Source organism: Lonchura striata, chromosome 36 (genome assembly GCF_050655825.1).
Source record: "Lonchura striata isolate lonStrDom1 chromosome 36, ASM5065582v1, whole genome shotgun sequence".
Classification (NCBI taxonomy): domain Eukaryota; kingdom Metazoa; phylum Chordata; class Aves; order Passeriformes; family Estrildidae; genus Lonchura; species Lonchura striata.
In genome coordinates, this window is record NC_140738.1 from 8,828,108 (window position 1) to 8,842,157 (window position 14,050).

The 14,050-nt window shown below is 52.5% G+C and overlaps 1 protein-coding gene across 1 annotated transcript in view; it reads left to right on the forward strand.

The window, feature by feature from the left end:
• LOC144248632 (uncharacterized) overlaps positions 1 to 14,050 on the forward strand; it is a 60,004-nt gene that overhangs the window by 37,785 nt on the left and 8,169 nt on the right. The window contains exon 11 of the mRNA XM_085565450.1: positions 837 to 1,563. Within this exon, the coding sequence (XP_085421576.1) occupies positions 837 to 1,563 (727 nt within the window). The remainder of the gene's footprint in view (positions 1 to 836; positions 1,564 to 14,050) is intronic.

Below are 14,050 nucleotides of genomic sequence, written 5' to 3' on the forward strand. Positions count from 1 at the left end.
GTTCTTTATCTCTTCCATGGCTCAGCCCTGATAACGCCCTCCAGGGGCTATCTTCTCTTAATGGGCCATTGAGTGTCACTGCAGGACTGATAAAATTACATCATCCCATTGTGGGATGCTCTGCCCAGGGGGAGGAACCAAGCATTCCTGCCTGGATATAATCTCACCCTTGCAACACCACGACCACCTTGGCTACTGGATTCCCAGAGGACAAGAGCTCCATAAGCACCACTGGACCTTCAGAGGAAGACCAGACCCTTCTACAGGATCACTGCTTTGACAGAATCACGTTCATCACTCCAGCCGGTCTGCAGCCACCAGTTCATCAGACTGCTACCACTACCCTGAGCAACGGGTGTCAAGTTATATCCTGACTCTGTGAGTTTAAACCAGTGTTTCTGTATCATTGCTTTGATCTTAATTTTCTTATTCAATTGTCATTCTGGCTTAGACTCTCCCCCTGGTTTGCTTTGAAGCCAGTACAAAACTCACTGTGCTCATCACTTGTTTTCCTCCCAGAACAGGATTTCCCGTACCAAAACATTTGCCAGATGGAGAAGAAGGTTGCGAGGAAGAGGAAGATGCCCTGGGACACTGAGGCAGGTGAGGAGGAAGTCAGTGCCCCTTTCCCCTTCTCTCCTGCTCCATCTCCCAGCCCAGCCTGGCCCCCAGCTGCAGGACAGCCCCGCTGCTGGTGCCCTCCTGCCGGGGACGCACTGGGGGGATCTCCTTACCCTTTCCTGTGGCATGGAGGCAAATCCCATCCTCTCCTTGTCCTTCCTCCCCCAGAGCGGGAGCTGAGGATGGAGACCAGGAAGGACAAATCCCTGCAGCAGAACCTTATGGAAGAAGCTGTTTTAAGCAACTCCACAGCGCAGGAATCCAACAGGGAGGAAAATCCCCAGCAACACCAGAGGAGGAGGGGCTGCAAGCCCAACCCAGGGTGCTCTGAGGAGGAAAGACCCACTCTGGGCCAGGAAGGTGGACAGAGCTCCAGGCAGAGCTCGGAGCTGGTGGTCCCTGAGCCGCATCATTATGGGGAGAAGCCCTACGAGTGCTCAGAGTGTGGGAAGAGCTTCAGGCAGATCAATAATCTGAAACGACACCTGATGATCCACACTGGGGAATGGCCCTACGAGTGTGGGGAGTGTGGGAAGGGCTTCTGCTGGAGCTACCACCTCATCATCCACCAACGCATCCACACTGGGGAGAGGCCCTACGAGTGTCCTGAGTGTCAGAAGAGGTTTCGCAGCATCTCTGATCTCCTCAGACACCAGCGGATTCACAAGGATGAGAGGCCCTTCCACTGCCCCGACTGTGGCAAGGGCTTCAAGCAAAACTCCCACCTCATCAGGCACCAGCGCATCCACACCGGGGAGAGGCCCTACATGTGCCCCACTTGTGGGAAGAGGTTTAACAGCAGCTCCCATCTCCTCCTTCATGAGTGGATTCACTCCGAGGAGAGGCATTTCCTCTGCCCCGACTGTGGCAAGGGCTTCAAGCACAAGTGCAACCTTGTCAGGCACCGGCACACTGGGGAGAGGCCCTACGAGTGTGCCCAGTGTGGGAAGAGCTTCAGCCAGAGCTCTCACTTGACCAAACACCAACGGAGCCATCAGTAAGGGAAGTCCTGAAAATGCCCCAGGTGCAGGAAAAGCTTTGTGCACTGATCCAGCTTCATCCCCCATTGGAGGACCCTGTTGGGAAGAGCCCTGGTGATCCATGTTCCCTGTGATCCGTGCTGGGAAGACACCTGTGCCTTTTCCTGCCCCTGCCAATGACCTGATATGGGATTGAAGAACATGAGGGTCTGGCCATGGCCCTGTCACTACATTCACTCCCACGTCAGGTCAGTGCCAGGGGCAGGAAAGGGACTCTTTCTTTCTCCCTGAGGAGAAGGGTGTTCTTTCCATGCAGGAGGAAACATGTGGCCAGGAAGATACAATTGATGGTGATGTAGTTTTCCCTGCAAGTAGTTTTTCTTACCCCTTCTGTTGTCAATATTTTTTCTGCTTCTGTTTGTTCCTTATTTTGTTGCTGTTCCCAATAAATTGTTCTTATCCCAGCCTGGGATCTTTCCCTTTTTTCCTTCAATGGATGGTGGGAAGGCAACGAGCGCCAGCAGGGTTTTAGTGAGAGCAGGAAATTGGGGAATCCTATTCCTGAACCCCGGCCCTTGGAAATGGAGCATCCCAGCTGGTGCCAGCCCTGGTGGCCATGGCAGCAGCCTTGGGAGCGGGTCCCTGGCTGGGGCTGAGGGAACCTCTTCACTCTGGTGCCCAGGGACAGGAGTGGAGGGAGCGGCTGCAGCTGAGTCGGGGCAGGTTGAGGTTGGATCTCAGGAAAAGGTTTTTGCCCAGAGGCTGCTGGGGCACTGCCCAGGCTCCCCAGGGAAGGGTCCCAGCTCCAGGGCTCTCTGAGCTCCAGCAGCGTTTGGACAGCGCTGCCAGGCCCAGGCTGGCAGTGTTGGGGTGTCCTGTGCAGGGCCAGCAGTTGGACTCGAGGATCCTGATGGGTCCCTCCCAGCTCAGCCAATTCTGTGGTTCTGGATCCATGACCCTGGGGATGGGAGTGCCAATGGTTGCCATGGCAACGGGCTCCAGGCCTGAGCTGGTGTCCATGGCAACCACCCCTGGCATGGGGTCTCCATGGAGCTGCCCAGGGACTGACCATAGCAACAGGGGCTGGGGATGGTTGCCATGGAAACTGACCATAGCAACAGGGGATGGGGATGGTTGCCATGGAAACTAACCATAGCAATGGCCATATTGGGATTTCACCTCCAATATTGACTGTTGTGACAGACTGGAGGAGATTGCTGGCTGAAAACATTTCATGTGTAGGGGAGGAAGGGACGGGATCAGCCTTGCCCTGCCCTGGAACCCCAGCACTGCCCTGCCCTGGAACCCCAATCCCCCCAGAGCCTCTCTCCCAGCCCAGCAGTGTCTACCAGTCCCTGGCACAGCACAGGCAATGCTCCACAGTCACCTCTGGAGCCCCAGCCCAGCTCCTGAGTGACCAAATGACCCCAAGTCCCACCTGGGGGAAGGGCCCAGGAAGACCAAAGGGTATTTAAGGCTGACCACAAGGCAAGCACACATCTTGACCCTACCTCCTCTTGGAATTTCCATCTGAACATTGCTGGAATCCAGGGGTTGGTAGCTGTGTGTGTGCTTCTCTGTATCTTATTATTCTCTCTTTCTGTATCTATTTCTTCTATTTCTGTATTCTTGCAAATATTGATTAACATAAAATTGAACAGGCTAAGAGTTTGTGAAGTTGAGTGGGCCAAGTTAATGCTTTGGGAAGTTGTTATTTTTGTTGATTGAATGCGATATTAAAACGTTTGCCAAAGTTTCTCTGATTTTTCTAAATTTCACAGTAAAGGTTGTTTTGTTGTTTAGAGCTCCTGAGAAACTCTTGATAGTATTGCTCCAGTGCATCCAATTCAGAGGACACAAATTATTGTCATTCCTTTTAAATGTCTCAGTGAGAGAGTTTTATAGTGGATGGGGGTCAAGGCTTGTGTGTCCTGCTTGGCACAGCCCAGGCAGGGCTTTCCCAGCCCCATCCCACACTCCATTTCCCACCAGGAGCTGCTGGTGCCTCTGAGTTCTGCTGCCCCAGCCCCAGGGACACTCTCCTTGTCTGCCCATTCCCCCAGGGTCTCTGGGCAGGGATGGCCTCAGTGGGGGCTGCTGACATCCTCAGCAACTTGGAGGCTGCTGCTGAATTTTCCTGTTCCAGAGGCTTCTTCAGCCTTCAGCTCTTCAGTTCAGGAATTCAGTGCCCCAGGGCTCATTAACATACAGAACACATTAACAAGCCAAGCCTCTGGGAATAATTTGATTTAAGTTATCAAGTCTTCTGTGGTTAATTCAACATGTTTCAGAACCATACTCAGAGTGAATGCATTATTTTTACAAAGACAGTGACAAAAGTTTTTTAGGTCCTGTTTTTTTTGTTGTTTTTTTTTTTATTGTTAATACATTGATATGTGCAATCTCCAATGGACACTGAAACCAAGCACCTCCTCATGGAGTTTGAATAGATATGAAAATCAAGAGCCTTTATGGCTGACAATCCATCAGACTCTGTCCCTACCCCCACCCACCCAGTTCCCCCATCCAAGCCCTGGCACTCAGAGCAGCCTTGTGCAAATCTGAGCTCCCTCCAGCCCAGGCTGCACCTGCACGTTTCAGCTCCTGGGCTCCAACTACCACCTGCTTTCCTTGGAGAAGGAGCTGCCCCAGACACAGAGGGATGTTCATTTCTTGCCAGCCAACAAAGCCAAGGGAAGGCACAGCTTCATCCAATGCAAAAGTCATTCCTCTGCTGGCTATTAAATCCACTGTGCACAGCAGACAGTCTCAGAGCAGTGGAAAACACCTTCTGTGCCCAGCACAGATCCCAAGGTCCGCCCAAACCCTCCCTGCCCCAATTCTGACCAGATTTGCTCTTTGCACACACACAAGTCACAGGCTGGAGGCAGGAGCTCCCTCCATGCCCAGAGGGAGGAAAGAGGGAAAGTGGATGAAGAGCTCTCCTGTGCAGAGCCAAGGTCCAAGTGCAGCCCCTGCAGTGGGAACCACAACTCATCAGGTTTGTGTCCTTTGGGCTCAGGGACTGGTGACACTCAGAGGCACAGAAAGATTTCTTGCCGACAAACACAAGTTGAACATTTGAACAGTTTAATAACCATCACAGGTCTTCCCTCAGTTCTCTGGGATGTCCCAGCAGCATCTGACATGTTCCCATCCCCAAGGGATTTCCATATAGGTACAGCTTCAGATAAACATATAAGAAAATGTAATTATGTGATAGATATAAACACAATAAGGATGTTGACTGATACGATATTTATATTAACTTTAGAAAAATTGAACAACTCCCTGAAGCTCAAAGCATGAAACCAGTCGTTTGAGAGGAACTTGAATGACCAGAAAGCATCTGGAGGCGTAAATCTGGGAGCAGCAGGATGTACATTGATCCATCTGGCCTAGTGAAGAGATGCCCTTAGACATGGCCATTTCAACAGGAGAGCTGGAAACACCTGAAGGAAAAGGGAGAGCAAGGAATAAACAGAAAATTGGCAACACAAGTGGAAGGCAATGTCAGTATTTCTCCTCCTGCCATTAGTACAGGAAATTCCTGTTCCTGGACAGACAACTTTTGTCTTTCTTAAAAGTACTGAACTAACCCAGAAAATAAAAAATTTCCATCCATAGTATGAAAAGTACAAGTATTAAAACTTGAGCCCCCTTCCAGACAGACATCAGCTGTGTGCCCATGAACAGGCAGTGCCACTTGTGCCCTGAGGTGCCGAGCTGGGATTGGATCTCTCAGAGAGGAGCTGAGGGACAGCAGAGAACCTTGCAAGCTGCAGGTCCCTGCCAGCACCGCAGGGCTCCTGTGCCATCAACATCTGCTCTGCTCCAGTCTGGAACAGGGCCCAGCACGGTGCCAGGATCATCAGAGAGCTGAGGTGTGTGCTGGAATTCCATACCCTCCCCATGGCTCAGCAGCCCTGCATTTCCCTGCTCCAGCCTTGGTCTCCAGCACAGCCATGGAGGCTCTTTGGGCTCCTGAGTGTTCCTGCAGCCCCCAAGGCCAGCTGAGCTCTGCCTTGGGCACAGGCAGCCCTGGCCAGCGCAGGCCATGCTCAGCAATTCCTTGTCTGTGCCCGGCCTTGCTGCCAGCCCCGGCAGCGGCTGCGTGGCCCCTCGGTGGCCCTGTGCTGGCCCAGCCATGGTGCCACAGCCCCTGTGCAGCCCAGCCCAGGACAGGAGCATTGCGGCTGGGAACGGCCCCTGTGCCGTGGGGCCCTGGGCAGCCTTGGGGCTCTGTGCCCCATGGCCTCCCTGCTGGGCAGCCTCTGCCAGCTCCTGCCGAGCCCGTGGCACCTGTGGGGCTGCACAGACAGCCCTGCCCAGGCTCTGCCGGCCTCGGGGCCAGCAGAGAGGCGGCCAGGGCTGGCCACGGCCGGGAACAGGCCCTGAGCCCCGCAGGAGGATGGAGCTGGGCCACAGCCAAACTCAGCCCAGGGCAGAGCTGGGCTCAGCAGCCAGGGCTGCCCAGGGCTGGCACAGACAGAGGCTGGCACTGACAAATGTCCTGGGCCCCTCCCTGCTCTGTCCATGGCCCAAGGGCACAGAGCAGCCTCCTCTCTCGGGCTCTTGCCTGTTTTCAATGCCTGCCCAGGCGCTGGCCCTGCCCCACAAGGCCTGGGCTGAGTCCTGCCCCTGCCCGCTCAGCCAGGCTGAGATGGACACTGATGGTTTCTGTGCCAGGCTCTCCCAGCCCAGCCCAGCTCCCTGCCAGCTCTGCCAGCTGCCCTGAGCTCTGGGCAGCACCAAGGGCCTCTCCCCAGCACAGCCCAGCCGGCTCTGGCCCCACAGCTCTGCTCAGCCCAGGCTGCTCTGGGCACTGCCCCACGGCCTCAGCCCCTGCCAAGGGCACAGCAGCAGCTGCAGCTCAGCCAGGACTCAGCCCCACCATGGGGGAAGGGGCTTGGCCAAGGCCAAAGGAGCTCCCTGGCTGCCCTGCTCCCCTCTGCCTGAGGTGCTGAGAGCTCTGCAGCCCCTCCTGCCATCCCATCTGCCCAGGGCAGCACAAGAGCCCCGGCCCTGGGGCCCTCCAGAGCTGCTCCTGCTCCAGGCCCAGGGCCCATCCCAGAGCTGGGGCAGCCACAGAGCTGTGCCCACTTCTGCTCATTGCTGCTCTGATGGGGATGCACCCTCAGCCACTTGGTTGTTGCTGATGAATTTTCCTACTCCAGAGGTCTCTTCCTTCTTTAGCCCTTCATTCAGGAATTCAGTGAGAAATGCTCATAAATATTTGTTCAAAATACCCAAACAAGAAAAGTTGCTCAGAATAATTGAGGATTTCAACTCTCCTGTGGTAAATTAGACAGATTTCAGAAGTGTATTCAAAGTGAATATACTATACTGAAAAGAGTGCCGAGAGAATTGATTTGTCCCATTTAGTTTTCTTTTCCTCTTTATAAATTGATATCAACAATGTCCAATTTATATTTACCCCAGCACCTTCTAATGTAATCTGAACAGATATGAAAATCAAGACCCTTCATGGCTGACAATCAATAGCACTTTGTCCTTTTCCCGTGCCCACCATTTCTCTCATTGAACCCCTGGCACTCCTATGGATCAGGAATGGTGTCGCCAGCAGGACCAGGGCAGTGATTTTTCCCCTGTTCTTAGCACGGGATGGCAGCACCTCGAGTGCTGTGTCCAGTTTGGGCCGCCAATTAAGGAAGGACATGGAGGGCTGGAATGTGTCCAGAGAAAGGCAACAAGGCTGGTGATGTGTCTGGAGCACAAGTACTGAGGAGCGGCTGAGGGCGCTGGGGTTGTTGATCCTGGAGAAGAGGAGGCTCAGGGGAGACCTCATCACTCTCTACAATTCCCTGACAGGAGGGTGCAGCCAGGTGGGGGTCAGACTTTTTTCCCAGGGAACAGGGACAGGACAAGAGAACACAGTCTTCAGCTGCACCAGGGGAGGTTTATGCTGGACATCAGGAAATATTCTTCACACAAAGGGTGATTGGGCATTGGAATGGGCTGCCCAGGGAGACGGGTGAGTCTCTGTCCCTGGAAGTATTTAAGGAAAGACTGGACGTGGCACTCAGTGCCATGGTCTGGGTGACAAGGTGGTGTTGGGTCCCAGGTTGGACTTGATGCTCAACAAGGCCTTTTCCAGCCTGGTTGTTTCTCTGATGACTGTGACACTGCAGGGCCCTGGGGAAGCAAGGGGCCATTGTGACACTGTGGGGCCTGGTGGAACCATGCAGAGCTTTGCGACAGAGCAGGACCTTGTGTCATGATGGGGCCATGGCGACCCTGCAGGGCCCCATGGAACAAAGGGGCCTGAGCTGCTCCTCAGGGACTCATGGAATAATGAAAACATGTTTGACACCGTGGTGGCCCTTGGGATCAAGAGGCCACTGTGACACTGAGGGACTAAGGAGAGCATTGCTGCCCTGCCAGACCTCATAGAACCAAAGATCCACTGTGACACTGCAGGGCCTTTGGCGGCCATGGTGATATCGTGACACTGCAGGGCCCAAGGATCCAAGGCACCTTGTGACACCAAGGGTCTCATGGAACCAAAGGGACATTGTGACACTGGGAGGCCTCATGGAATCATGGAGACCATTGGGACACTCTGGGGCCTCATGGAACCCTGGTGACACCAAGTTGGCTGGGAGTGTTGATCTGCTGGAGGGTAGGAGGGCTCTGCAGAGGGACCTGGATAGGCTGGATCCAGGGCCCAAATCCAACAAGGTGAGGTTTAACAAGTCCAAGTGCCAGGTCATGCCCTTTGGTCACAACAACCCCTGCAGCGCTACAGGCTGGGGACAGAGGGGCTGGACAGCAGCCAGGCAGAAAGGGACCTGCAGGGATTGATGGACAGCAGTAGCACAGACAAATACATTTATTTGTAAACAATACTGAATAAGTAAAACAAAGAAAAAGAACCTCCAAAATGCAACAGACAGGAAGCATGGAAGATTAATTTATGACCAGTGGTCTGCAGAAACTGGCCAGCAGTTTAATGTCCCTGAAAGCATTCAGTCATCAGTGTCCTCACTGCAGCCTTGAGCTCCTGGTTTCTCAGGCTGTAGATGAGGGGGTTAAGGGCTGGAGGCACCACCGAGTACAGAACTGACAGGGCCAGATCCAGGGATGGGGAGGAGATGGAGGCGGGCTTCAGGTGAGCAAATGCTGCAGTGCTGACAAAGAGAGAGACCACGGCCAGGTGAGGGAGGCAGGTGGAAAAGGCTTTGTGCTGTCCCTGCTCAGAGGGGATACTCAGCACAACCCTGAAGATCTGCACATAGGAGAAAACAATGAACACAAAACAACAAAATGATAAACTGCTAGTAACCACAAGAAGCCCAAGTTCCTTGAGGTGGGATTTGGAGCAGGAGAGCTTGAGGACCTGAGGGATTTCACAGAAGAACTGGCCTAGAGCATTTCCATGGCACAGGGGCAGGGAAAATGTATTGGCTGTGTGCAGCAGAGCATTGAGAAAGCCACTGGCCCAGGCAGCTGCTGCCATGTGGGCACAAGCTCTGCTGCCCAGGAGGGTCCCGTAGTGCAGGGGTTTGCAGATGGACACGTAGCGGTCGTAGCACATGATGGTCAGCAGGAAGTACTCTGCTGAGATGAAGAACATAAAGAGCTGTGCAGCACATCCTTTGTAGGAGATGTTCCTGGTGTCCCAGAGGGAATTGTGCATGGCTTTGGGGACAGTGGTGCAGATGGAGCCCAGGTCGCTGAGGGCCAGGTTGAGCAGGAAGAAGAACATGGGCGTGTGCAGGTGGTGGCCGCAGGCTACGGCGCTGATGATGAGGCCGTTGCCCAGGAGGGCAGCCAGGGAGATGCCCAGGAAGAGGCAGAAGTGCAGGAGCTGCAGCTGCCGCGTGTCTGCCAGTGCCAGCAGGAGGAAGTGGCTGATGGAGCTGCTGTTGGACATTTGCTGTGGCTGCGCATGGGCACCTGTTCATGGAGAAAGGACAGGGACAAATCAGGAGAGGCTGCTTGGAGCCAAACCTGGGCCATTCCCTGCAGCCTGTCCTGCTGGGACTCACCCACCTTTGTTCCTGCTCTGGGAAAACCTTCACCCAGGTCCCTGCCTGAGCTCCAGTTGTGCTGGCTGAGTGTGCCAGGAGCAGCAAGGGCTATATGTGGGGGCTCTGGAGGAGCCATCCCTGCCCTGCTGCCTTGGGTTTGTGGCCATGTGGCAGAGGGACAAGGCTGGGTATTCAGGATTTGTCACAGGAATCACTCCTAATGCAGAAAGGCTTGGTACCATCTGCACTTACACTTCTAAGATAAATTGATGGTAGGGGTTGGATTTAGGAATTGATTTCCTACCCACACACGATTCCTGTCTCTTTGAGGTCAGAAATCCCCAGAATTCCTGCTGCACTCAGAGTTTGCCACAGAGAGATGTGAGAGGCAAAGGATTCCCTGTGGCTGAGGGAAGCTGAGGGGCTTTATGGGCTTGTTCCCCCAGCACTGCTCTGCTCAGCCCCCTCTGCTTCCCTGAGCATCTCCCTGGGCCTGGACATCCCCTCCTGAGAGGTGCCTTGTCCCTGCCAGCGCTCACAGAGCCCATCCCACCCTGTGTGCCCTCGGCCCGGCCCTACAGAAACCTGCCTGTGTGCAGGGCCCTGGCTGGGGCAGGCTCTGTGTGCAGCTGGGCAAGGGCAGCTCAGGAGAGCCCTGCTGGGCCCTGCAGAGGTGATGCTGCTGCTGTCCAGGGCTGAGGAGTGGCTGAAGGCCCTTTGGGAGGCTCCCAGCCGAGACACTGACCAGTCAAAGTCACAGTTCTGGAGTCTCTGTAAATGTTCAAACATTCCTTTGATGATCCTGTGTGTCCCTTTCAACTCAGAATGTTCTGTGATTCTGGGATTACAATTCCTGTTCTGCTTCTCTCATCCCCCTGTTGTCTATAATCAAAAGAGGAAAAAAAAGAACCCTTGCAACAGTGTTAGAACAGTGAAGTTAAAACCAGACCTTTAATGGAAGCTTCCAGGTGTCCCAGTGGGGATGAGGCACACCCAGCCCCTGATTTCAACAATTTGTTAATGTTGATTATTTAGGATATTTAACAGGAACATCCAATGGGAGATTCAGTACCCAGTTACACACCCCTGGCTCAACCCACTGGAATAAGTCCAGGGCCTTCTTTGTCTAATTTTTCTTATCACTGCTCACATTCAAAACCCAAAATACTCTTCTTGTGGGTTCTTTCTCTGATAAAAAGATTATATAGCACTTTAAAAATGTATTTAGACAGGTTATAGTTCTAAAATCTAAGAGAAGGTAAGGAAACATACTAGAGTTAATTAAGAATCATAAATACATTAAATATATAATAGTAGTTAAAAAGAGTTATTTAAGAGTTTAATAGAGTTAGTTAAGGATTATAATTTTAAAACTACATAACAGTAATTTACAGAACTATGAATATATGAAAAATATATAAAAAGCAAAAATATTTTTATCATCATCACAACTTCATCATCTTTCTCCAAGCAGAAAATTGAAAACACTCTCAGGAAAGCTCCTGACCTTTACAGCAAACCCAGGCTTACCTTCTTTGGGAAGTGCCCACTGGAGCTGGTCTGGAGCTGGAAGCAGCCCTGCCCCAGCCAGCCCCTCTCAGCAGCAGCACCTGCCCTGCTCAGGGTGGCTCCTTCCCCCCACAGCTCCTGGCCAGCGCTGGGAGCAGCTCCAGGGCCGGCTGAGAGCTGTCCCTGGCAGGCAGCAGAGTCCCTGGCCCAGCACAGCGCCCTGGGCTGCAGGACCCTGCTCTGCAGGACAGCCCTGGGCACCCCTGGCTGCTCTGCACAGGAGATGAGCAGAGAATGCACTCACAGGCTCTGTGGGCATTGGCATGTTCCAGCTTTAGGAGATCTCTCCAGGAGCTGCAGCTGCATTGTCCTGCAGCCAGAGGTTCCTGTGCCAAGGGCTGGCAGTGATTCTGCCCCAGGCACTTCTCAGCCCCTTCCCAGCCCTGACTGATTGAAGCTCTCTGTGCCTCTGTGCTGTGCCCGGGCTGGCTGCAGGCAGTGCCCCAGCCCTGCTGGGCTGGCAGAAGAGCTGCTCAGCAAGAGAAATGTGCTTTTGAAGCTCTGCTTGATTACCAGGATCACCCTCTGTGCCAGGAGCCCGGCCCAGCTCAGCAGCACAGACACAGCACAAGGACTTTAATGACCCTCTGGGGCTTTGTGCTCAGGCCCTGAACATCAGGCCCTGAGAGGGAGCTGCAGAAACCTCTCCAGAACTCCAAGTCAGAATCCAACTCCAAAGTTTCTTGGACTTTTAATGGGTCCCACTGAGGGACACGACTGAGAAAGTGTCCCCAGGCCCCAGGCAGGGCAGAGAACTGGAGGCACTGATGCCAGGTGGGGACAAAGAGAAGCCAAGTCTTGGTGCCCTGGGGCACAGCAGGGTCTGTGCCACCAAGGGCTGTGAGGAGACACCTTGTCCTGAGGCCCTGGGGCCTCCTGGCACAGCCCCAGCCAGGCTGGGCACTGTCAGCCCCTGCTCCTGCCCTCAGCATCCCCCCCATGCCCACATCCCAGTGGCCTCAAGGATCTGCTGGAAGGAGTCCCTGGGGAGCCTTGGTCAGGAATGGCTCTGGGGGCTCCTTCATGCTCCCAGGGACTGCAGGTTTTTCAAAGGACTTTGGCTTTTGCTTTTGCCTTGCAGTCTCTGAGAGCTTTGTGCAATCATGGCTTCCAATTATCTGCTGTAATTAGTCCCTGGAGAGGCTTTGTCAGTAACAACACTCAGTGGGGTCATTAATGCTTCAAGGTACTCAGTTCTTTTAAGGTACTTGGTGTTTCACTTTTGTTACAGACTTTGTGAGAAGTTTGTGGAATCATGGCCCCAATTATCTGCTTTAATGAGTCCTGCGAGAGCTTTGTACTGACACTCAGTGGGGTTCATTAATACTCTGAGATACTCAACTTTTGTGAGGGTCTTTGAATTCTTCTTCCAAAACTGAGAGGTTTTTGTGCCATTTTGAGTGTCTGAGAGGTTTTTGTGCCATCCTGGCCTCCAGTTCACTCCTCCAAGGAGTCCATCAGGAACCGTTGTTGGGGATGGATCTCAGTGGGTCCCATTAATACCTCGAGAAACTTTGGGGTTTTTTTCTGACTTTTGCCTCCTGGAAAGGTTTGTGCAATCTCCTCTCAGGCCCTGAGGTTCCCGGGCTCAGCTCCAAATGCACCACGGGATTCATTAGGATCAAGCAAGTCCTGACAAACCATGGCTGTGCCTCGATTTCCCTCTTGTCTGGTGCAGTTCATCAGGAAGATTTCTATGGTGGTTTCCGTTTGCCTATTTGATATTTCTTGGTCAACGCATCAATTAGTGTGGTGGGTTCAGTGCTGGCTAATTACCAGTGCACTTACTAGAATATACTTACTCATTTCCTGCTGTGAGATAGGATTAGGAGAAAGGAAAAGTGGGCTCAAAACTTTAAAAGAGTGTAAAGAAAAGTTTATTAACAGTAACTAAATGAAAGAGTAATAAGAATATGAACAAAACTTTCAGATCACATCCTCTCTCCATACAACCTGACAATGTAGAGACAAAACCTGAAATTTTCAAGTCAGTTTACCACCTCTAGAATATTCTAATCTTTCTTCAGTTCACATCAGGAGAGAAGTACCTCTTGTTAATGTTATGGAGAATTCTCCACAAGAAAACATTTATCTCATGGCTTTTCATTTCCATGAATAACCACTGCCTGGAAAAATCTTCAATTGTGAAGTCCCTCCCATGTTTTCACAGCTTTTCCCACAGCTGTGTTTAGCGGCCATGACAACTTATGGGGTATTAGTTTCAAGATGAGCTGTTTAAGAGCAAAGGATCTCTTCATCTATTTATGAAATCATCTTAATCTCTGGGAACAGAGATCTTCTTCTCTCCCTGAGGGCACAGGGTCTCATCACTCTTCTCTCTTTCAATGTTCAGACTTCTCATGAGATCACAGCTACTTCAACATTTCCCTACTTTAGCATGGAGGCCTTTGCTGAAACAAGTCATCTCCTCATACTTTTCAATGCCTTATAGGGAAAAAGAGAGTCTGATGTATCAATGACATCCTTCTCCACAGCTTTAGCAGAGGATTTCAGCCCCAAGATCAAGGCATCTCCTCATCCCTCCCATCTGGGACTCAACTTCCTCTTCCCTGACCTCAGTGTGTTCATGTTGCTCCTCTGTGTGCCTGCCCTGTGTCCTTTTCTCTCACTGGAGGGAGGATGGCAGCACTGGCAGAGTCAATATCTCCCCCTGGGTCTACAGATGGCTATTTGACTCCGGCTGGGCTTGATGTCCAATTCTTATTTTGGCCATGCTTCCTGGACATGAGGACCAGTTGTTTTCCATAGGAATGAAGGAACAGAGTCCCACTGTTTTAGGGGCAAATGAGAAGTGACCACCTAAGGACAAGGCCAGCCAGAGCTGCCAGATTTTGTTCTTAGAGATACCCTTGAATATAGGAAATT